The 25,187-nt window shown below is 38.9% G+C and overlaps 1 protein-coding gene and 1 long non-coding RNA gene across 3 annotated transcripts in view; one reads left to right on the top strand and one right to left on the bottom strand.

Moving 5' to 3' along the window:
* Positions 1-21,044, bottom strand: part of LOC117413959 (NACHT, LRR and PYD domains-containing protein 3-like) — a 101,024-nt gene extending 79,980 nt beyond the window's left edge. For both annotated transcript variants that reach the window (XM_058999316.1, XM_058999317.1), the window contains exons 1-4: positions 20,982-21,044; positions 8,274-8,598; positions 7,588-7,659; positions 1,125-2,880 (exon numbers count right to left, since the gene is read on the bottom strand). In XM_058999316.1, coding sequence (XP_058855299.1) covers positions 1,125-2,880; positions 7,588-7,659; positions 8,274-8,550 — 2,105 coding nt within the window. In that variant the 5' untranslated portion in view covers positions 8,551-8,598; positions 20,982-21,044. The remainder of the gene's footprint in view (positions 1-1,124; positions 2,881-7,587; positions 7,660-8,273; positions 8,599-20,981) is intronic.
* Positions 16,345-17,580, top strand: LOC131701474 (uncharacterized). The gene is made up of 3 exons (XR_009308817.1): positions 16,345-16,576; positions 16,928-17,001; positions 17,413-17,580. It is a non-coding gene; the product is annotated as an uncharacterized LOC131701474 (long non-coding RNA).
* Positions 21,045-25,187: the final 4,143 nt, after the last annotated feature.

Here is a 25,187-nt window from a genome sequence, read left to right as displayed (position 1 = left end):
CCGGTAGAGGTACTGGCCTATCTCTCTTATTCCTGCATGGGGCTAGATAATGACTTTTTAGTGATCATTCTACTGCTGTTTGTTTCATGTGCTAATAAAGCTTTTATTATTGACTTTCACTTGTGTTTGTGCCGAGTGATTTCCCTATCAGGCTCTTTCGATCCCAGGGTAACAGGGGTACTTATGACACCCTGATTTTTTTACATTGTTTATCGCCACATTTAAAAAACTAAACCGCTACAGTACTTTCAAAGCTGTGTGTGTCTTTCTGCACGGACCAGATTCCCCCCCAACCCCCAGAATTCTCGTACAGACCCTTATGTTGCAATATCTTCTGTTGTGGGTGTGTGTCTTTCTGCACAGACCAGATTCCCCCCCCACCCCCCAGCATTCTCATACAGACCCTTATGTTGCAATATCTTGTGTTGCGGATGTGTGTCTTTCTGCACAGACCAGATTCCCCCCCCACCCCCCAGCATTCTCATACAGACCCTTATGTTGCAATATCTTCTGTTGTGGGTGTGTGTCTTTCTGCACAGACCAGATTCCCCCCACCCCCCAGCATTCTCATACAGACCCTTATGTTGCAATATCTTGTGTTGCGGGTGTGTGTCTTTCTGCACAGACCAGATGGAAAACACTTAAACACTTAAATGTAAACGCCACAACGATAACTTTACAACTACACATCAAATCAAATTCTAACTGCTGTAGGAAATGAAGTCAGCAGAGTACCTAGTACTATAACTGTAGCTATTACAGTTTTTGTAAAATTATATTATAATTTAGATTGTACACAGGGGAAGCTTCATATTTTTAACTAATCCTATTGAAAGACTGTTTAAAGATTTAATGGGACATTGTCACAAAGTATTGAAAGTACATTACTCTACCCTTTACCATTGCTGAGGTATTAATGGTTGAAAAACGTTTATCATGGAAAAGAAGTCGAAACCATAACTTTTGTGCTACTAAATAATGGAATGTTCACACATGTTTCTTACCCCTGTTTCTTCGATTTACAATTTTGATCGTTAAGTGATCACTTCAATTATACTTTTTTCATGATGTGATAATTTGTAAATATTTTATGGAAATATATTAGAGTTCACAATGATACTTACATCAGTCTTTTATGTAATCTTGCAGCTGGCATCAGTCTCAGCAGAGCCTCGTCTCCCAGTGAGTGACGGCTCAAGTCCAATATATCCAATTCATCTTCTGACATTAGTAACACATAGGCAAGAGCTGAGTAATCTGATGATGAAAGTTTCTGTCTCGAAAGATTTCCTGAGGTCAGGGACACCTTGATCTCCTCAACAAGAGAATTGTCATTCAGTTCACTTAAACAATGAAAGAGATTGAGACTTCTTTCTGGAGAGGTATTCATCTTAATCAGCTGTTTAATGTATTTTGTTGTTTTTTGGATGTCTGTTAAATTGTCTTCTGTTTTTAACAAAAGGCCTTTCAACAGCTTTTGATTTTTTTCCATCCCAAGGCCCAAGAGGAACCTGAGAAAAAGATCAAGGTGACCATTTCTGCTCTTACTAGCTTTGCTCAATGCATTGTTATACACATCACATAAACTGTATCTACACAAAGCAAAGAGCAGTTTTTTCAGTGCAGTTTTGTTTTGAAATGATGTAAAAACATACAAAGCTGCAAAATATTCCTGCACTGTCAGATGCACAAAGGAATATACAGTGTCTTTAAGAAAGGTTGGATCTTCCTTGAATATTTCTCTGCAAACCCCAGAGTAAACTGATGACTGTCTTATATCAATGTCACATTCTCTTAGGTCATGTTCATAAAAGATCAGCTTGTTTCTTTCTAGGTTACGAAAGGCCAACTTCCCCAAATTGAGAATGGCTTCCTGATTTTGCTTCAGTAGTTCTTCTCTGTTTTTATGTTTCTTATTCTGTAAAGTCAGCAGAACAAGCACAAAGTTTGTATACACTTCTGTCAGGGTTCTGGGTATGTTCTCATTGCCATTCTCACCCAATGTGTGTCCCAGAACAGTGGCTATAATCCAGCAGAAAGCTGGGACATAGCACATCACATGAAGGCTCCTCAATGTCCTCATGTGTGAGATGATCTTTTCTGTCAGAGTTTGATCTTTGAATCTCTTCCTGAAGTACTCTTCCTTCTGCTGATCTTCAAAGCCTTGAATCTCAGTCACCCTGCTGATGTGTTCAGAAGGAATTTGACTTGTTGCTGCAGGCCTGGAGGTTATCCAAAGAAACGCAGAGAGAAGCAGATCTCCCTTTATAAGATTGACCAGCAAAACATCCAAGGCAGTTGCTGTTTTCGTATCACTCAACTTCATACAGCTTGCAAAATCTAGCTCAAGTCTACTTTCATCCAGCCCATCAAAGATGAATAGGACTTTTGAATCCGCTGATGAAACATCCTCCCACTCTTTCAGGTGTGGATAATACAATTGAACAAGTTCCACCAGACTGATTTCTTTCTTTATTAAATTGAGTTCACGGAATGGAAAAATGTATATGAAATCAAATCCACTGCTGTCATTTCCAGCTGCCCAGTCAAGAATGAACTTTTGAACCGAGAAGGATTTTCCAATGCCAGCGATCCCCTTGGTTAATACAGTCCTTATTCTGGGACTTCTCTCACTTGGTATGAAAATGTCATTGCAATTGATGGGTTGAGCCTGTGATCTTCCTTTCTTGGATGCTACCTCAATCTCTCTCACCTCATGCTTGTAGTTCAGCTCTCCAAATTCACCCTCTGTCATGTGTACTTTGGTAAACACTTCACTGAGTAGAGATTGCTCCCCAGGTTTAGCAATACATTCGGATACACATTCAAACTTTCTTTTTAGGAAGGATTTGTGGTCATCTTTCAGCCTTTGTAAGGCAACTGAAAACAAAAATAGAAAACGTTAATTCCATATTCATTTGAATAGATAGCTATGTGTGTTAATACTGATTGCTAACATGGTTAAGAGACATTCCTATAGGTACTGGGAGGTAAATCTAAAGACAATTTAAGATGGCGTTTGCGCAGCTGTGTGTTTAAAGCTCTGTGTTGCACATTATCTGCTGTTTAGAGCTGTACATGTTGCAAATAAGCTGCTTTGTTTAGAGCAGTGTCCCTACCTGAACTGGTGTGTTTAGATATGTGTGATCTACCTGAGTTGTGTGCCCTACCTGAGCTGTTTTTTCTGATAAACACGCACCCTGTGCGGGACAGTGTACACATGGTTGTGTTTCAGTTAAATGGCACAAGCTGTTATTGTTTCATCAGCCTTTTTCTTCCTTTCCATTATACAATGTTTGCTTATGTGCCTATTTGAATGGTGAAGGGGTGATAAATCATTGAGGCTGACTCAAAACATTGTGTGATTTTCCTGTGTTTAATAAAAAGAGTTTAACATGGCCCAAATTTGTGAACCATGCAATTCTGCACAGGCTCGTAGTGTATCGCAGTTCCTCCTTTTGCAAGAGCCTGCAAACCGCAGAGAAAGAGGAAATGTTTATTGTTCAAGCCAGCCAGACTGTTGCATTGATTTATGGTTATGTTGGACTATATGCTTCGGAAACCTTCAATATTTTTTACATAGGTGACCAAAATTGTGTTAAAAGTCAATGATTGGCTACTATCACATTATTAGTTCTAGTTCTGCTTTCGATATTATTAGGTACAGTATTTCATAGCCTTCAGTTCCATTTTCTGCTTGATACAAATGATATCTATGACTTGAATAACGTTGATTGATTATGCTTGTTAATACCAAAAGGACATTGGCAAGTGCTTATTGGTTAAATGGGAATGTCCCACTTTCTATTTGTTTAGTTTAAAGGCCTGGTCACACGGGCAACATTCGTCAATGGCAACAAGGGGGCGACAGATGTTGCCGGCTTGTCGCCTCGTGTGACCACCCTGTGCAACACCCTGGCGACACACCGGCAACACGCCGGTGACATGTCTCCCACTTAGGACCATGTTCTATTTTTCCGGCAACACAAGGACAACATTTTCAATACTGGCCAATCAAATTTGATAGTAGTGTCACATGATGATCGACCATAATATCAGGCAGACAGTGTATATGATGCATTCTGATTCCTGCATTTCATCCAATTGTTGACCGCAGGCTTGTTTCCAATGTGACCACCTCAAACTGCAAGGCAACACGCAGGCAACAAATGTGTTCCTCTTGTTGCCTTCGACAAAAGTTTGTCCAGGAATTAAGGATGCATGTAACGATATTTTCGGGGCTGGAGAGAAGGAGGACAAAAAAAAGACGCACAGAAAATGAGTGCAGAAAACCAGGGCAGAAATGCCACTTCTTTACCGGGGGGGGGGGGGGGGGAGGGAGGGAGAGGGAGAGGGAGAGGGAGAGGGAGGGGGGGGGGTGCAGGAAAGTGTTGGGCGCAGAAAGCCCTGGAGGTTCAGACCATCAGCTCTGTTACCTTGAAGCTCGAAAAAAACACCTGTCGAGACCTGTAAATTGACCTATAACTCTGTTGTGCAGAAATACCATCTCTGTACCAGAACAATACAGGAAGCCTTGTGCCCAGATATTACACCAGCTGAGGTCTACCGTGAACTGTCTATATTTTACTTTATTCCTGTTTTTGATGTACCGTAATTATTAAATAAAGTCTTTTGATTGAATTTAAGAAGACTAATTAATTATTTTTAAGAAGAACTACAGAACTAACATCCGATTCTGCACTCATCAACTGCATCTTGCCTACTTGCGTGCTTTGCTGTCTGTTCAATAAAGATTCAAGAACAAAGAAAACTTCCTGACTCCTATTTCTCTCCTTATCTCAAATTTCGATACACAACACTCAGGGATAGATGTACTAAGATGGGCCAGTCGCAGTGCAATTTGCATTTTCATAGCGGCAAAGTACACATTGTGTCATATGTACCAAAAGAAAATATGTTAATATACTAATTTTAAATATGTGTTGCGTCTTCTTAGCGAGAACTCGAGCATTGCGAGAGTCGTGCGACATTGTTCAAATAAATAGCGGGAGCTGAGGTTTGCTGCAGCAGAGGGTGCCGAAGATTAACATCTATACATGCAGGGATGCAAGAATCAAAATAACATTTTTTTTGATAAATGTAAACGTCATCTGTACAGTGCATTCTGTTACGTCTTCATTTGGCCTATTTTATATATTTTAAGGCAGTTTAGTCCCATCCGATTCTATAGTGGGGCTCCAACCTTCACCCCCGAATAAACAATGTGCTTCTATCAAAAAGCTTTTCATAATCATACAGCAGCCCCTCGCTAAACAGGATGTTTGTCTGACAGTAGGAGGTGTCGGGTTTAAAAATAAATACAATAAAATCACACACACATACATTTATAGTGCTCAGTGTATTTTAAATGTATAAATCATTGCACTGAAATAACACAAATGTAGGCCTTGGGTAGGCTGCACATTACATTATGAAAAAAATATAAATCTGTACAGGATGCCTATATAGTATACAGTACAGTAGTAAAATCAAATGAATACCTAGCACACTTTCTTTTTACTTTAGCCTGTAGGCTACCAGTAACACAAAACAGATCATGCTGCTGCACTGTTCACATTGGTGTACAATGCAAATAATATATTATTTTAAATTGAAACTAAATTATTGTAATATTTTTGTAATTATTATTATTATTATTAACTTGGCACCCTAGACAATTAACACAAAATAGATCATGGTGCCGAATTGACAAGTTATGATACTTATAGGAGGACAGTCAGTTCTTGTTAATATGAATTTCAAAGGACCAGCAACAAATTGTGCATTATACCACTAATTCTTATTATCATAAGTAGCCTATAAGCCAAATGTATACTGCCAGTTTTTATATATGTTAGTCAGTGGTGCAGTGGTAAATTGTGCACAATTACAAACCACCTGCACATTAATAGAATAGGTGTGTTTCCTATTCCTTTACAGATGCTCAGAATGAGCTGGAGGGGTTAGTGGCACGTGTGTGCGGTCTGTTGTAGCTCCCAACACAATTGCACAATAGCAACTGTTTAAAACATGCTTTCAACAGTTCTTAACAAACTGATGCAATTGTAAGTGTCGCAATTGCCGACACCTTTAGTATATTTAATTATAATATTTGAGAATCCCTTTTTGCGAATGTATGGAGGAACACCCATAATTACATATTCATCGAAGATTGAACCGCAAAGAAAAACTGCTGCAAAGCATTCCCTAAAAAGTAGCTGATAAGATTGTGCTTGTTTACAACTTTTCACCCTAGACTTCCAACTCGTTTGCAACTGGTTTCCGTTTGTGTTTAGAGCTGTGTAGTGCACTGCAGGTACATGATTAGCTTCAATGTTTAGAGCTGTGTAGTGCACTGCAGGTGACATGATTATCTTCAATGTTTAGAGCTGTGTAGTGCACTGCAGGTAACATGATTAGCTTCAATGTTTAGAGCTGTGTAGTGCACTGCAGGTGACATGATTAGCTTCAATGTTTAGGGCTGTGTAGTGCACTGCAGGTAACATGATTAGCTTCAATGTTTAGAGCTGTGTAGTGCACTGCAGGTGACATGATTAGCTTCAATGTTTAGAGCTGTGTAGTGCACTGCAGGTGACATGATTAGCTTCAATGTTTAGGGCTGTGTAGTGCACTGCAGGTGACAGGATTAGTTTCAATGTTTAGAGCTGTGTAGTGCACTGCAGGTGACATGATTAGCTTCAATGTTTAGAGCTGTGTAGTGCACTGCAGGTGACATGATTAGCTTCAATGTTTAGGGCTGTGTAGTGCACTGCAGGTGACAGGATTAGTTTCAATGTTTAGAGCTGTGTAGTGCACTGCAGGTGACATGATTAGTTTCAATGTTTAGAGCTGTGTAGTGCACTACAGGTGACATGATTAGCTTCAATGTTTAGAGCTGTGTAGTGCACTGCAGGTGACATGATTAGTTTCAATGTTTAGAGCTGTGTAGTGCACTGCAGGTGACATGATTAGCTTCAATGTTTAGAGCTGTGTTTAGAGCTGTGTAGTGCACTGCAGGTGACATGATTAGCTTCAATGTTTAGAGCTGTGTAGTGCACTGCAGGTGACATGATTAGCTTCAATGTTTAGAGCTGTGTAGTGCACTGCAGGTGACATGATTAGCTTTAATGTTTAGAGCTGTGTAGTGCACTGCAGGTGACATGATTAGCTTCAATGTTTACAGCTGTGTGTTTGCACTGCAATAGTTGGTTTGTTGAGATCTGAGTATTCCATCTTAACTAGATAGGGGTTGTGAGGTGTGCAGTTCATTACACATTCAAATTACAATGCTTTTCATCTGCTGGATCAATTTCTTTTCAAGTAATCCATTGTAATCCCCTGCTTCTCTACAAAGACCAACTAATATACTGTATTTGTATTTTATAATTGCATATTATAATGAATGTAATACACAAGACAGCAATTCAATGTTTCACACACAGTTTAAATTATCAAGGCCACTGGAACAATAAAAAAGATCCATACTTCTCTGTGTTTTATGATTCACAAATTGAAATAATGACATCCAAGAACATATGGAAGTGTTGCTAAACACAACAGATAGAGGAACAGTTGAGATAAACTTGCCTGGGAGTCTGCTTCTGGTTACTGGAGTGTCAGCAGACAAGGTCTGTGGATTTTTACCTACAGTTTCTGTGACTGTGGAAAAATGAACAGTTAACTCAAACACATTTTTTACTCACAATTGAGACATAATAGTCTCCATTTCTCACTGTTCAATACTGATTAAGAAATGACTTATTCCATTCGGTGAAGTCACAATGGCATTCAATCATTGCATTGTTGTGCTCTTTGTTAGTGATAAATGGAGGATTCAGATCAACCCAAAAATAAGGATGATTCTTAAGGGCATTGCTTGAAATAGCTTATTTATAGATGGTTCTTAAATTTCATAAATCGCATTTTATAATGCAGAAACATGCAAATGTCTTTGAACAGTGTTTGCCTGTTATTGCATTATATGTGAATATTATCAATAAAAATAAAAAAAACTATTTAAAACATATTGGCTGAGTCATAATAAAATAAGCATTGGTTATTTTTCAGAAGTAAAATAAACCACCATGGGATATTTTATTAGGCTGTCTGGAAGCTGTATGTGGAGCCCATAATCAGCATAAGTATAATGACCTGAACTGTCAAAAGAGATGCTGTTTTGGGTAGTTTTCAATATGCTTCTGGAGCATGTCAATGTGCACAAGAATCTGTCCTCAGGACTAAGGAGAGCCCCAGTTTAATAGATCTATACTCACACTTTTGTACGTCTCTCTTCAGTCTATCGGCACGATCAAGCTTGTTGATGGCAACCAGGGTTTCAGCTGTGACCTCCACAGCATAATCATCACCATAGAAATCAATCACCTTGTCCACAACATCAATTCTTTCTGCATTTTCCAACTGGCTTTTAGGAATGTGTTTATATCCTTCTTTCAGTCCCATATCTCTCAGTTTCCATGTAAATCTTCTGTACTCTTCTTGAAGTAATTCTTCTAGCTCTTTAAGGATGAGATCCTTTGTACTTGTAGTCATTTTATTCTTGCGGTTCTGAACAGTGTTTTGTGGAGAAAACTGTTAAATCTGAAAATAAGGTTAAAATGTTTTAAATAAAAATAGGATCTCTTGGCAATATAGATAAAACAGAGCATTAATTGCAGAAACATCTTCAAACCTTGAAGTTGCGCTTACACAGCATGCTTGAAGATCCACGTTTAAAAAACAATAACACAACATATGAAAAATGTATTATAAGGGCGTCTGCTAAGAAATAAATAATAATAATAATAATAATAATAATAATAATAATTATACCCTACCAAAGAATACCATAAACAACCATACACTATACAAGTGAATACAGTCTAATGCAGCCCTTCTACATACTGGCATCATGTATCAGTATAACTTTGGGGTCCCAACCAAGGGGCAGATTCAATCTAAAACTAAGGTGGGTGTGCTTTCTGAGAAGCTGCGAAGGTCGTGCAGCTTTCCAGTTTGCAGTATCTGGTATGCAGCATCATGCTTGCGCAATTCTTTAATTCTCTAGTAGAATAAGGGGAGGCATCAGGAGGGCAAATACATTGTATAAACTACATAGTGCTTTGTTCGTGTACTGGCTCACAGATTTCCATAAACCCAGACAACATTTAATCAAGAAACACATCACACAGACTCGGTTACTCAGAGTATATATAGTATACCTTCGGTTTTATTAACGCTTTAATGGATCGAGTGATCGCAGATCAGTGTCGAATCCTAGCTCATAGACATTAAAGTTAGTCTGGAGTCTTTGCAAACTAACAGCATTACTACTATTAATACGATCCCTCAGGAGGAGCCTGGTTGGTTTTCCACTGCATAGCCGAGCCGTGCAACTGACGTCACACACAACAAGCATCTCGAGTGGTATGTATTAAGAGCAGCTGTGTTTGAGCTGTGGATCCAGAGGTTACGGTTGTGTTTCTTTTTTGTTTGTTTGTTTTTTCCCCCTGTAACAGGGCGAGCAGCCCTGTACATTGTTTTGTTTATTTTATTTTTAGATCGGGGTCTCCCCCTCCGCCCCTGTGCAGATTATTGTTTTGTGTTTGTTTATTATGATTTATTGCATACATGACGGCGAGCGCCGTATATTTGATTATTTATGTATTCAGGACGGCATAGCCGTTTGTGTTATTATTTAGTAGCGTGGATGGGAAGCCCCATCCACACGATATTTAAAAACTCGTGCAGAAGGTGGCCATCTCCCGAATTAATTACGTGATTTAATTTGGTGCTAATCGGGAGATAGTCACCTGTTATAAAAAGCCTGCAGCTCTCTAGCTCGGGGTGGGTGGGAGTTCAGAGGAGGAACGAGAGAGCAGTGAGACGGCGAGTGAAAACGAAACTTAATAAAAGAAACATAGGAACAGTGAAGGCAATCTGCCCAGCCTGACCTTTGTTTATGTATTTTTGTGTTCGTGATTTGTTTTTGTTAACCCTTTTATTTTTGCTCTGCGAGCAAGTGTTTATTTTTGTTTAAATATTTAATTTATTTTTGGATTATTTAAATAAAACAGCGCCCGCGCCACTGCACCGTACCTTTTGTTTTTGTTGTGCCTTCTTCTGGTCTGACGTCACCGCTCGTCATTCCTGTCACACCCCCTCTTCACTCTTCATATTTGGCTGCCCAAAATTATTGACACCCTCCCATATCCAGAATACCAATGGGATGAGGCAGGATGGCCATGTTCTATGACTGTCTCAGAAAGACAAGAAGGACTGGGTCTTCGGACACTGCAATATTCCATGCTGTCCAAGCTGCCCTAGTAGGAGGCTGCCCAGACATCAACGTAGAAGTCAAAGGGAAACAGCTCCCTTACCTGCTGGATACGGGATCCCAGGTTACTCTTTTTAGCCAAGCTTTTGTGGAAAAGTGACTGCAGCCCCAATAATTGCAGATGGGAGGTAATAAGTGACTTGTGTTAAATGCCGCCAATGGTCTAGAATTACCGTATATTGGTTACATCTTTCTGGATTTTAAAATCGGGTGGTGGGGGGGTGGTAGTCAAAGATGCAGGGGTGGTAGTTGTCCACAATGCACTCTAGTGAATATCCAACAACAGCACTGCCCTATCAGGGTGCAGAATGTGCACCCTTACCCCGTTGAGATTACCCCCCAACAAAGCCTGGGAAAAGTCTACCACGTTGAGGCCGAAGAGGCCCAGGAAGAGCAGGAAGTGGTACTGTCTACTGAACAGCCCGGGGTGATCGGGGTAGCTTACCCCAGAGACTGGGAGAAGACGGCATTCGCTACCCCCCTCAGGCTGTACGAGTTCGAACGGCAACGCCCCCGCCACCTTTCAATGCCTGGCCAGATACCTGCTAATATACCTGGACGACGTGACCATCTATTCTCCTGGCTTTCAGCCCCACTTGAAACATTTGGATCACATATTCCAACAACTCAGGAAATACGGGTTGAAACTCCAGCTGATGAAGTGCCACTTGTTTCGCCAAGAAGTAAAATACTTGGGCTATGTAGTGAGTCACGAGGGAGTGACCCCCACCATTAAGCAGGTGTGTTCCTTCCTTGGGTTTGTTGACTACTACCGGTGCTTTATCCCCCAGTTTGTCAAAATTGCTGGGCCACTATGTACTTTATTGGTGGAGATGACTGCCAGCAGCAGGAAAACTGCCCCAGTGACCTGGACACCCGAGTACCAAGTCTCGTTTGACACTCTGAAGCAGTCCCTTCTTCACTTCCCTGTGTTGGCCTACATGGATTTCACTCAAGCTGTACACCGAAGCCAGATTAGGGGGGCTGGGAGCTGTGTTGGTTCAGGTGCAAGAAGGAATGGAGCGTGTGATTGCTTAAGCCAGCTGTAGTCTTTACCCCACTGAGCGAAACAATGGAAACTATAGAACATAAGAACATAAGAAAGTTTACAAACGAGAGAAGGCCATTCAGCCCATCTTACTCGTTTGGTTGTTAGTAGCTTATCGATCCCAGAATCTCATCAAGCAGCTTCTTGAAGGATCCCAGGGTGTCAGTTTCAACAACATTACTGGGGAGTTGGTTCCAGACCCTCACAATTCTCTGTGTAAAAAAAGTGCCTCCTATTTTCTGTTCTGAATGCCTCTTTATCTAATCTGCCCTGGTCCTTGTGACCCCTGGTCCTTGTTTCTTTTTTCAGGTCAAAGAAGTCCCCTGGGTTGACATTGTCTATACCTTTTAGGATTTTGAATGTTTGAATCAGATTGCCGCGTAGTCTTCTTTGTTCAAGACTGAATAGATTCAATTCTTTTAGCCTGTCTGCATACGACATGCCTTTTAAACCCGGGATAATTCTGGTTGCTCTTCTTTGCACTCTTTCTAGAGCAGCAATATCCTTTTTGTAACGAGGTGACCAGAACTGAACACAATATTCTAGGTGAGGTCCTACTAATGCATTGTAGAGTTTTAACATTACTTCCCTTGATTTAAATTCAACACTTCTCACAATATATCCGAGCATCTTGTTGGCCTTTTTTATAGCTTCCCCACATTGTCTAGATGAAGACATTTCTGAGTCAACATAAACTCCTAGGTCTTTTTCATAGTTCAAGCTATAGTAATAGTTTAAGCTCGAACTATTAGCCCTTAAGTGGGTAGTCAACGAAAAATGTAAAGACTACCTATGGGGGGCCCCGTTCATGGTGTTCACGTACAACAACCCACTGGTGCACCTGCATACGGCAAGACTGGGGGCAACCAAACAGTGCTGGGTGGCGCAACTGGCCAACTTCCAGTTTATTATTAAGTATCGTCCTGGCCACAACAATGCAAATGCCGATATTCTGTCCCAGAGACCAGAAGAAGTAGAAGAGGCCAGGCAGGGGGCCGAAGTAGAGATGAGAGTGATCTCCCAAGGTGGAGAAGAGTGGCCGTGGACAATGAAGGATTGGAGAAACTGGCAGGTGAAAGATCGAGTGCTTACAGGGTTCTATTGGGTGCATATGAGAGAAGATATACACGAGTGGAACACAACCTGCAGCCAATGCATCTTGACCAAACGTGGATTGGAGAACCGGGTACCCATGACCCCGATAGAGTACAAACCCCATGGAGAAGTTGGCTGTGGATTATTTGTTGCTGGGGAGACTGGGGGACACCCACCCATACATCTTGGTATCTTGGTAATCAATTTATTCTCTAGGTTTGCCTGGGCAATTCCTACTTGAGACCAGACTGCTCTGACCACGGTGAAGATGTTATGGAAACATGTCATTCAACTATTCGGCTGCCCAGAGCGCCTCCACTCTGATCGTGGACCTAATTTTGAGTCAAGTGGCGGACCTCTGTAAAATGTATGGGTGTATGACGGACACGACCCCCTACTATCCCCATGGTAACTGAGCTTGTGAACAGTTCAATCGGACCTTGCTGTCTTTGTTGGGAGCCTTGACGGAAGAGGATCAAGCCCAGTGGGTGAAGAAGCCGGCTGAGGTAACCCATGGGTATAATAACACCATACATAGCAGTACAGGGTTAACCCCTTTTTTGTGATGTTCGGGAGGCCCTTTCGTCTACCCATGGATCTGGTACTGGGGGAGGTCCCTGCAGTACAACCCAACACCCGAGATCAATGGGTAGAAGAACATGAAGGCAGGGGTCGTGTCCGTCATACACCCGTACATCTTACAGAGGTACGCCTTGACTAAACATGTAAAAAGAGATTAAAAAAGAGATAAAAAAGGGTATGGACCGAATACAGGGGAAGAGAGCACAGAGAGACTGAGTGCGTAAACAAAGCACCGGATACCGACACAGACAGACTAAACTAAGAGTGACAGAAATAAGCAATCGAAAGATAGTGAAAAGAACGAGATACTGTATGTGATAGAGCACCATGTAGAGTACACGTCGACAGGATCACTGGATTTGATGAAAGCGACCAGCCAGCGGACGCAACCAGAAGCAAGGAAGCACAGCTGTGCTAAGCCATCCAGCAGAGATTTGCAATATACAGGGAGTATACTTGTTTAATCTATTTGAAATGTTAATACAGTGAATATTAGAGTTCGCGCTTGTGGAAGCCTGTTAACTATTAAGAAAATCCTAATTGTGTTGAGCCAGTGGTAATAAGTAGTATAGTAGTCCAGTGATCTATACTATTCTTTGACTGAACTGAAGTTGCTTGTATTATTGTGGGAAGCATTCTCCCCAACAATACTGATAGCCGTGCTTGCACAGCTTCTGCTCTGCTTTCCAGCTCCTCCTTGACAGCACTGCCCAGAAGTCAGAGGGGAGATGTGGGTCCAAGAGACAGATTGAGCTAGAGGGAAGGAGGACTACTAGCGCCACATCCCGACGCCGGGTCAGGGGCCCTTAAGATAAGTACTCATAGACAAGTACATTGGCAAATTGCCATGCCATTTTGGGGAGCCGAAAAGTAAGGCCTGTGTCTCCCTTTTTTTAGTTCATCAGCACCAGTGGCGCATCCAAGGGGGAGCCCAGCCAGTGAAGGATCTACAGCAAGATTCTGAAACATTGCATTAATCAGAGTCGGTGTTCAATGAATGGGACTGTTATTAGGGGGGTTGTTCTGCATTGCCTCAGCTAATAGTTATTGTTTCAGCTGATAGTTATTGCCTCTGCTAATAATCATTGCCTCTGCTAATTTGAATTGTCAGGGCTGTTACTAATTGCTTTGCTAGGATTTTATCCTTGTTGTTACCCAGTATTTGCTGTATTATTGTGGTGCTTGAGTTAGCCTGCCATTATTATTTATTTGAACTTTGCATCATTGTTGCTATACGTTTGTCTCAGTATCACTACTATTAGTAACATTTACTTGTGTAATTTGGTTGCTAATAGTAACCTGGATAGTAGTATTATTAATATTTATTCCCATAATAGTGTGGCTAGCGTTCGCTTGGGTATTACTACTGGCAATAGTGACTGTTGAGACATTATTGGGGATACTTGCCTCGATGCTAACAGTCCAGGCACGATCTTGTAGGTATCATCACCATAAAGTTAATTGAGCACTTACCGTGGTGGGAGGGGGGCAAGCACGGCACCCAGTCAAGACAGTGCCCTGTGGGGTTTTAAGGACTATTTTCGGATTGTTGATCCATTTACTATAATATTTATTAAATGTAATTTTGTTATTGTATTTATCATTTGGAGCATCAAGTTTTATATAGGGTAAGTTATCCCCACACTATTGGCGTAGAATTGAAAGGGGTCCACTGCTTTGTGTGACACACAATAGAATCAATAGTTCTTCTTTTATAAAAACAACATTTATTACACAAATCTTTATACACAAGCAACACAATAAAAAAGGTCTATACTAATCGCTTGACTTATTTTAACTGCAGTCTTATGTAATTAGGGCTTAAAACTGTTTGACCTACTATACCACAATAATTGGGGCGGGAAGCCTGTGCAACTGTCCTGCTCAGTAACCTGTCTTGACTGGGCTCCGTGACTGCCCCACTCCCACCACCCCTTATGGAATGAAAATATATTTGAATCTGAAAAATATGTCAATATGGTAAATGGCAAACTAGGTTAGCAACACTAAATCAAAAGAAAAAAAATCGTTTTAGACAAACAATTTTGTCTTGAAATGCGTCTAAACAGTTAACGTAGTTGTTTTTTCATCCCAACAAATACACGCTTGACCACAGTAGATTTTATAAATTACACAACATGATTTTTTCCTGATCACCTAATACCCTAGCAACTCTTTTTTTTTTTTTTACTAACTACTATATTTATGCATTTGAATGTCATGTTCATTTATTAAGAAAGCAGTATGACTTATTTGCTAATTTACAAAAAAAGTAAATATTACCTCAAGACGTGAAGAAGTTTAGTCTGGTTCTAAAAGATTAGTCTGTGCCTTGGCATTCTATTGGCAGCCATTTCTGTTGTTTTAGAACCAATAAGATTGGCTTTTCCCACAGCTAGCCAATTAGTATTGACAGCGGTGGGACGTAAACACTCTCAGTTATCTCTATTACTTATTTAAAATAAATAAATAAATAAATAAAACAAAGTCTCAAATGACAAGTGTGGATTGATATTTGTTTTCTGGTCGGTTGATGTTAACAGATATGAGTATAAGACTAAAAAAATTAAAAGTTCTGGTTAAAAAAAAAAAAAGAATCCCCTGAATCGGAGGCCCCCTTGAACTGATCGGGGCCCTAAGCAATTGCTTAGTCTGCTTATAGCCAGTGGAGAACCACCTCTACCCGTACCGTGCCGAGCCCTCACGGGTCAGATGTACCAGTGGAGAAGATGCATAAGACTCGCCCCCACTGGCATGAAAAGCTAGCTCCACCCTTGTGTAGTATGTATACAACTATAGAAGAGACAGGCAGAAAGACAGAGACCTACAATATATATCAGTAAACAGAGACCTACAATATATACCAGTAAACAGAGACCTACAATATATACCAGTAAGCAGAGACCTACAATATATACCAGTAAACAGAGACCTACAATATATACCAGTAAATATTAAGCATGTCTGCAAAACGACCCGCTTTCTATAAAACTTTCCTCCGCAGTATTCATGGAACAGTCCCAAGAACCACAAAGTTATGTAATCAGAGTAAAGAAACTTCAACAAAGAGGAGAAAAATAAATTAAAAGCTGGCCAGGATCACATGGCTATCACATTACATTGCACAAGAACCTGTCATTGACAGGTAAGACTTTCTTTTTTATTTGTATTTATATAAACAATTAAACATCTCCCCTCTTTTTATACATTCTAACAATATAACATTATTTATATAACTCTATAATAATTTATTATCATTCCATATCTTTACATTTTGATTAAAAAACCTAATTTTGTTTAGCAACTTAAATTTCAAGGCAGGTGAAATTATTTATTTTTGCACAGCCATCCCAATTCAAAACGCTTGAGATAGAGATGACTTTTATAAGCCATTGTTCATACATCTGTATATCCCAATAGTGATGGGTGCAGTAGTGGCAGTGAAGAGGCAGACCAGAGGTTCAGTGATATCGAGGACCACCGACATTGCAATTCAGCAGATAAACAGTCTCCAGCAGGTACTGTGCCATAAATGTAAATTAGGCATATAAATGCATATAATATAAACCTGGATACCTGACATTGGACAAAAAAGTTATTTCAAATGTAAAAAGAATAAAACAATTTAAAAAAATGAAAACCTCCAATGATAAACATGTTATAAAGTATCCAATAGCTATTTATTATTATTATTATTATTATTATTATTATTATTATTATTATTATTATTATTATTATTATTGGGCAGAGAACAGGGGGTCGGTGAGAGAGAAGGCGAGATGTGGAAGAGTTTGCAGATGTCTGTGATTTTGGAGGAGAAAAAAGAAGCAAAGTCATCAGCTGAGATTTACACTAGCAATTATTTCTAGGAAGGACAGGATGTTTTGGGCCAGATTCATGATGGAGAGACTACTGATTGCACTAACCAAACAACCTACAAAATGTATGTATTATTTTTATTCCTGACATGTAGCTTTCATAAGACCTGCAAGACATGAAAATGGCCTTTGTGTTGTAAAGAAAGGGTTTATGATGTCTCTAGGTGGCTAATATATTTATGTAAAGATGTGATATACGGATATTTTATAGGCAAACAAGTTTTAAACCCTTTGTTTTTATCCCTTTAATATATATAGACTTTCAATTCCACAATGTTTCTGCCTGATTTTTAAATTGGACATATAAAATAAAAGTAATGTAATCAACTTAAAAACAATCACTATTTGTTCATATCATTGATACATACACTTCTGTATACATCTCTGTAAAATTATAATAATGACATTGCTTATTTGTTTGATTCACTAAAGACATTTGCTATATTAATTAATAATAATTTTCCTATTTATTTCAGGAATGTCTGTTTGATGCAACATCTTTTGATGCAGACAACCCTATTTATGAAGGATCAAACATCACAAAAGGACAGTTACTCTCAATGTTGATGGCCCATACACTTAAACATCATGTGTCTGGTGTAGCATTAAAGGACATGCTGGAGGTGTTAAATGTAATTGATCCAGGTTGTGGGCCCAAAACTATGTGGTATCTTAATAAAACTTTCTTTAACTTACTGACAGTGCCCACATACATTATTATTGCCCAGAATGCCTTTTTTTTCTAGGGCAGAATCCACCTGACAAATGTGGCGAGTGTAATGGTGTTGTAAGTCACAGCCAATGCCTACAGGATAGTAACTTCTTTCTGGTAATGGCTTTATCAATTAAAATTAAAAATCTTCTTCAGCAGCCCAACATTCAGCATGCACTAAGGTCACATTTTAGTTCAGATGACCTTACAAGTGACATTGACACAGGAAAACAGTATAGAAACCCCAACTTATCTGCATTTATTGGAAACGCAGAAAATGTTACACTGTCCTTTAATTAAAACCCTGACAAAGTTACATTGTCCTTTAATTGTGATGGTAGAATGGCAGTCACACGTGCTATGGTTCACATTTTCAAACAGTTTAATGTTGCTTAAGGGTGTGGCTCTTGTTTACAGAGGAAATGGTTATGCATGTGTGTATTCATTTGAAAATGAAATGGCACCTCTCAGAACAAAAAAGGAAACAATTCTTTACGCAGAGAAAGCTTCTGCTCAAGGTCAACATGAAAAGGGAGTTAAAGTTGCCAGTCCTGTTCTGTTGCTTCCTGTATTTGACCTTATCAAGGGTTTTGTCCCTGATTATATGCGCTCTGTTTGATTAGGTGTGCTTAGGCAATTCACTAATATGTGGTTTGACAGCAAGAATGCAAATCAAGATTTTTTTATATCTTCAAAAGATATGAAAGTCATTGATCTTCAACTACAAAAAGTCAGACCTCCTAATGAAGTTTGCCATAATCCAAGACCACTGTCTGAAAATGCCAACTGGAAGCAACAGAATGGAGGGCATGTTGTACTCTCCTGTTGTGCTTAGAGGTGTACTAAGTGGAAAGTTTTACACACATTGGTGCTATTAGTGAATATATACATCTTGCTGTCACCGTCTGTCACTGATGAGCAAATTAACTGTGCTGAAAAAGTCACATTTGCTGTACAGGTAACTGAAATGTATGGTAAAGAACACTGCTCTTACAATGTTCACCTGCTTACTCATTTGGCAGAGAGTGTGCGACAGTGGGGAATGTTGTGGCCTAATACAGCATTTGTTTACGAGGACACCAATGGCAAATTGCTCAACCTTTTTTCAGGCACCCAGCCTGTTCCTTTTCAAATATTTAAGGGATTCTTTGCTGCAGAAAATCTGACGAGACAAGGCCGACACATATTTGACAGTGCTCCTGATGTAGCTCGTGGCACGTTCTACAAATTGACAGGTAGTCACCACAATGAAATCCATGCATGTGAGTTCAGATGCTGTTACTCTTGGCAAATGTGAAAAAGATCTTTATTAATTGGAGAAAGGGTAGCACAGGAAAAGGCTGGTATTCATGTAAACAATATAAATCTAGATAAGTTAAATGTAAGTGTGTACACACGATGTGTAATTGTAAGCAAGCTGAATTCTACAGCTCGGTACTCAACACGATTTAACAGAGACAACTCTGTCATTGCCATCAATACGCTTTATGGTTACGTCACCTAATCAGTGCTAATCAATCTGCAGATGTTTGTGACTGTTCAGAGCTTCTTGTATCATATAAAAAGTTTAAAAGACAGAGATACCAGGTGACAATTTATCAGAATTGCTTTATTTTATCTCGCCAGTTTCATGACAAATGTTGTTGACAGTGTGAACTTGCAGTTTGCAGCCCTCAAGACAAAGGAAAATGTGTTCTCCTAAGACACAAACATGGAATGTTTGTGATCAAAATTCTGAAATTTGAGTTACATTGGGTTAAAAAGGTTACAGATGCTCTATTTCATTTGTTATCAACCCTTTTTACTTTGTAGGCAAGTTCTTTGGATTTAATGCCAATGTATTTATTAATTGGTTACTACAAAAAACAACATAGGCTACAGCCAGGTAATTAAAATTCCACTATAATTTATATCTCGACAGTGTGCAGTTTCAGTTGACATTGCCTGTTCCTGTCCGCTTCTGAGTGCTGTGTCTGTTGTTCGCACATTTTCAGTGAATGTAAGGCACCTCCACCTTTCACAATAAGCTACTGACCAAAAGATACGCCTGGACTGCTGGGTTTTTTTTTATATCAACGTGGTTATCGACATTAGCACACATTATTAAATTACTGTTCCCAATACATGTATGTATCCCAAATACTGCGTATAAATTTAGATTTATCGTCCACGATAGCCTTATTTCTCTAAACACGCAATACATTTCAATTTAGTGCCCTTTCATAAATGATAATTTCTGACAATATTACTATCTGGGGCTGTGTGGAAGAGCTGCTATGTTTGGTAGCACAACTCTGTCTTTGACTTGTAAGAGGTAATTCAATCCATCCAACACAAATATATAATAATTGTAAATGACTGCTGCCCTCACAATGCAGTTCCCTCTTTAATTGTTATACCCAATACCCCTATACCCTGGTATTATATTATTATAATAATAATAATAATAATAATAATAATAATAATAATAATTAGGTTAAATTATTTATGTTAAAATAGCTGTTTATCCACCAGGAGAAGAGCGAAAACAAAGGTTGCCCTGCACAGAACTGTCATGATACTGATAACACAACTCATATAAAACAACAACAAACCTTTGTGCTTAATCTAAATCTAACTGAAGTGAAATGCACTAGGCTATGCATATATATATATATATATATATATATATATATATATATATATATATATATATATATATATATATATATATATCCATAGTAAATATATATATCCATAGTTATTACCACTATTAATCACACTATTACTGAAAACACAATCAGATAATATTCATCACCTGCACTGAGATTTTAAGTATGAAATGCTGACTTTTCAAAAGCAAAAACAAAAACAAAACAAATAACAACACAAAACATATTGGCTTTAATGAAACGTCTGAAATCACAATAAATCTAAATGAAGTGTAATGCAGTTGGTTATGGAAATATCTCTGATTCAAACTGTTATTATAGAAATGTTTCAGCTTTACTGCCTCAGCAGGGCTATGAAACCTCCCTAGCCTCTTGAGATTCCAATCTTAAAACAGTGACACAAAAGCACAAATCTGTTTTGATACAGCTTTTAAAAAGAGAATCTGAAATCAAGTAAATGTAATTGAACTGTGTAATGCTTGAATCTGTTAATTATTGTTTTAAAAAGTTTCAGGTTCCTCTAACACAGTAGTTGTATGAAACCTTGCAGTCTCAGAGACCTCAGACAATATACTTTAACAAAGACAATTATTGACAACTAATGAATAAAAAACTAAACCACAACGCTACTATGAACACAATCACAAAATTCAAACAAAAGCAGCTAAAGGATCTTTATTACCTGCAGCAGGATTTAGAAGAATACAATGGTGTTTCCTCAAAAGGTTTTCAAAGTTAGTTTTACTTCCTGAAAGCAAGAGCCTGATCAGTAAAACCTCAGGATTTCCTGTTTGAAGCTGCGATCAAACTGAGGTGTGTCACTGTGTAAAACAGAGCTACGAGGCTGAGCCTTTCAGCAGACCTGTGGTATAATCTCACTGAAGTGCATCACTGTGTAAAACAGAGCTATGAGTCTAAGACTTTCAGCAGACCTGTGGTATAATCTCATTGAAGTGCATCACTGTGTAAAACACAGCTACGAGGCTGAGCCTTTCAGCAGACCTGTGGTATAATCTCACTGAAGTGCATCACTTTGTAAAACAGAGCTACAAGGCTGAGCCTTTCAGCAGACCTGTGGTATAATCTCACTGAAGTGCATCACTTTGTAAAACACAGCTATGAGGCTGAGCCTTTCAGCAGACCTGTGGTATAATCTCATTGAAGTGCATCACTGTGTAAAACAGAGCTACGAGGCTGAGCCTTTAAGCAGACCTGTGGTATAATCTCATTGAAGTGCATCACTTTGTAAAACACAGCTACGAGACTGAGCCTTTCAGCAGAGCTGTGGTGTAATCTCACTGAAGTGCATCACTATGTAAAACAGAGCTACGAGGCTGAGTCTTTCAGCAGACCTGTGGTAAATCTCATCCTGCCCTGCTGAAGCCCCAGGCCCTCCCCACATCTATTTTCTATTGTAGAGCTTACTGGACAGGGGGATACTCCAGGAAGGGAGTTGTGATTCATCATTTTATTTATATAATTATAAACCTACCAATCCTATACTTTTCATTGTCAGTGTACAGTGGGTACACCAATATGGCAGTAAAGATGTCCGCGTCTTGGATGAGAGGAACACATTCTTCCAAAGACAAACAAAACAAACAGACATGGAACACACAAGTATTGTGCTGGTGTTCCAGCACACATAGCAATTGTCAGTCTTTTTTTCTCCTAACTCTCTCCCGTTCTCCACTCACCGAACACCCAACCCCAAGTGAGTGGAACACTGCATCTTTTATGCAGCTGTAGCGAGACTCGATTGCTAATGGTTTTGTTCGAAGAGACACAGAGTAAGTGTTGTCTGTAGAAATACTTGTTTAATTTTTTTTTTTTTTTTCAAAAACAAAACTGCACTTCCACTCTTAGTCTCCAGGGGGCGCTATCCCACTTCTAAAACCACCTGTGGCAGGATAGCCGCAGAGGGAAGACTCAGAGTCAGAAAATGCAGTGAAATAATAATACTTTAATTGACAAAAACACAAATAAAAAGGCACAAGGGCCAAACAAAAGGTTTAAACATGAAACAAAGGCTTTCAACAAAACACTAGACAAAATAAATCAAATTAAACAAGTATTTCTACAGACACCACTTACTCTGTGTCTCTTCAAACAAAACCACTCCAAACTACACTCTCAGACAAAGGGTTACAACTGTCTTTTATAGTCTGTGGCTGGAGCCCAATTAACCAATAATTAACAATTAAGGCTCCAGCCACATTCTCACATGTATTTTGCCAATCCAAACCAAACAAGAATTCTAATAAAACATAATGAAAACAACAAAATAACAATAATAACAACACAAATTATAGGGGCGAGCTGGCATCCCATCACATAAGAATTACTGATATAAGAATCAACTACATATAGTGATCAAAACCACTGGGACAAAATCATTCCTATACTAACCATGCTAAAATACTCCGCTTGTAAGAATCAAGCAATCTGCTTATAAGAATAATTTCAGGGGAAATTGGCTGCATGTAATACGATACTGTATCAAGCGCAATGACATGTACAACCAATAAAGCTGTTTTTTAATTTGAATTTGATCACATTTCGTGTGATTAGGCACATACACCGCATGTACAGTATAATCCCTGGTCCGCAGTGACTCCCAGTAAAAAAAAGCAAGTCGTACAGCTTATGTGTGTCGACATCGCAGGAAAAAGAAAGATGCGCAACTGTATTGTACAGGTATTTTTTGTGTTCTCTGTTAGTGAAAATGTGTTTTAATAAAGTAAATACAGATTCATTAATACATACTGAGTACAGCACTGTTATTTTGTGATATGCATGTAGAGGAAGGGGAATTGCATAGCGGTGAGGGGGGGAGGGGATTGTGGAGCTCTGTATCTCTGCTTAGTGTAAAACGTTTTTGCATCGCAACTGAAAAAAAGCAAGCAACAGATACTTAAATGCAGTGGTAGTCCTGACCGTGAAATACTGTACTGTAGTGTCATTTTAATTCAAAGGCCATTACATGTAACACCACACGACAGTTAAACTAGGCACCCTCACAAGACGATCGGTTCTCAAGTATACAATAGTAAAACAGGATTCTGCAGCCTTGAGCAATCATAATCATGATCATGTAAGATACTTACCCACGAGGACTTGTTTTGATTGTTTTGATGTATTGTCCTCAGTGATTGAGCACCATTGACATTTCTATATTGTAGTTAAACTGTTGATGCACGGAGGCACGCTTTTTAATTGTAATCATATCGGTCCACTTTTAAGAATCAACCGCTTATAAGAATCAAATCATCCGGGACAGAAGTGATAGTGTATGTAAAGTACATATACTGTAGATAACTTTTTGCCTGGGTTATAACCTCTCCCAGGTTTTAGTTTATATTGCCCTTGCCCTATGGGCAAGATGTTACATATACGCAAGATACATCTGACATATTATGAAACCTGAAGTAGTCTACTTTGACAAAAGTGACAAGTGAATTAACCTACCTCAAGTGTTCTTAAATTGAATTTTCTTTTGGTGCCAACAACCAAATCTCGTGAAATAGAGATCAACCGCAATAAAAAATAAATAACACTGCTATGTTTTTTATTATTACATGTAAGAACATTAGTTGAAAATTATCTTAAGAGGAGATATACGACTTACCTGAGACAGACAAGAGATTACTTTACTTTACCTCACGAAAAAATAAGAGCCATTGACACTCTTGAGCTCATCCCAGCCAGAAGAGCCAAACGCGAGCTGGGGCTGGAGCCTGAGAAGAGCTGACCAGCCGGCCAAATAGGGCGGAATCTAAACTTTAGCTAAATATTATTTGGCAGATCCACGTTTACCTTAAGCGTTTGTTTTATTTTGTTTTATTTAACAAATTAATCTCACATTTGTTTAAGTAGACGAAACATGCTTGAAACACTTTTACAGTTCATGTTTTTAGATATGTGTATTTTAACAATATTTTTATTTGTCACACGACACATAAATGGGAGATAGAGAATTAAAGCGTCAGGGAATATGTAAGGTTAAAAAAGGTGAAATATATGTGGAAAGTTAAAATAACTGAGACCACACCAAAAATATCCACAAATTCACCCGCTAAAATTGATAGTCTTAATTGAATCTGTGTATTTTTTGCATACCTTGAGGTCCTCCTAGTGTTGAGATCTTAAACACATAGCGTTTAACAATGAGTTAATATTACAAAAGCCTAAACAGCACTGTTTACAGAATGGCAAGAAAGCACTGCTGTACAGGAAACACAGTGTGTATCAATAAACCATGACATTTAGCTTTTAAACGCGTCACACGTTCTTTAGATTTACAGTGACAACGCTTGCTTCACAAAATATAGAGATACACTTAGCAAAGAAACAATAGGGGAGTTAATACTGTAACGTGTTAAATAAAAAGGACACTATATAAATCTGGTGATACAGAGCAAGGAACCTGGGCGTTATATGCTGAAGTGAAAAGAAAAACTCATTACGTCAATCTTGCTGTTTATCCATTTGATTTTTTTAAGTCGGCATTTCAAGGCAAGTACTTTCCGTAGGAATAAACGCCTAAATACGATCATACTGCTATTGAGACCAGAAAGACAATAAACAATTGCTCAAGTGGGGACTGCTAAGAACTTACCGATGCCAGACCGATGCTAATGGCTATGCAACAGCCAACTAATTCAAATAAAGTATCCTTGCACGTAATCTATCATGAAAACCACGGTTTAATATTTCTAACCAGACTTTCCTGCTATTTTGCCTATAGCTAGTACAGCCTGTCTTGACACAGACACAACCTTCTATAAATGTATTATTATTGGATTAAGTAAATATAAATTAAAAATATTGAATAGCCGTCTGGGCATCAACAGCCAGGCGGCATTTTAATGACAGTCAGATTATTTTG

This window comes from Acipenser ruthenus, chromosome 25, assembly GCF_902713425.1.
Source record: "Acipenser ruthenus chromosome 25, fAciRut3.2 maternal haplotype, whole genome shotgun sequence".
Classification (NCBI taxonomy): domain Eukaryota; kingdom Metazoa; phylum Chordata; class Actinopteri; order Acipenseriformes; family Acipenseridae; genus Acipenser; species Acipenser ruthenus.
The sequence above is the reverse complement of the archived record's forward strand: the minus strand, read 5'-3'. Positions and strand labels throughout refer to the sequence as shown.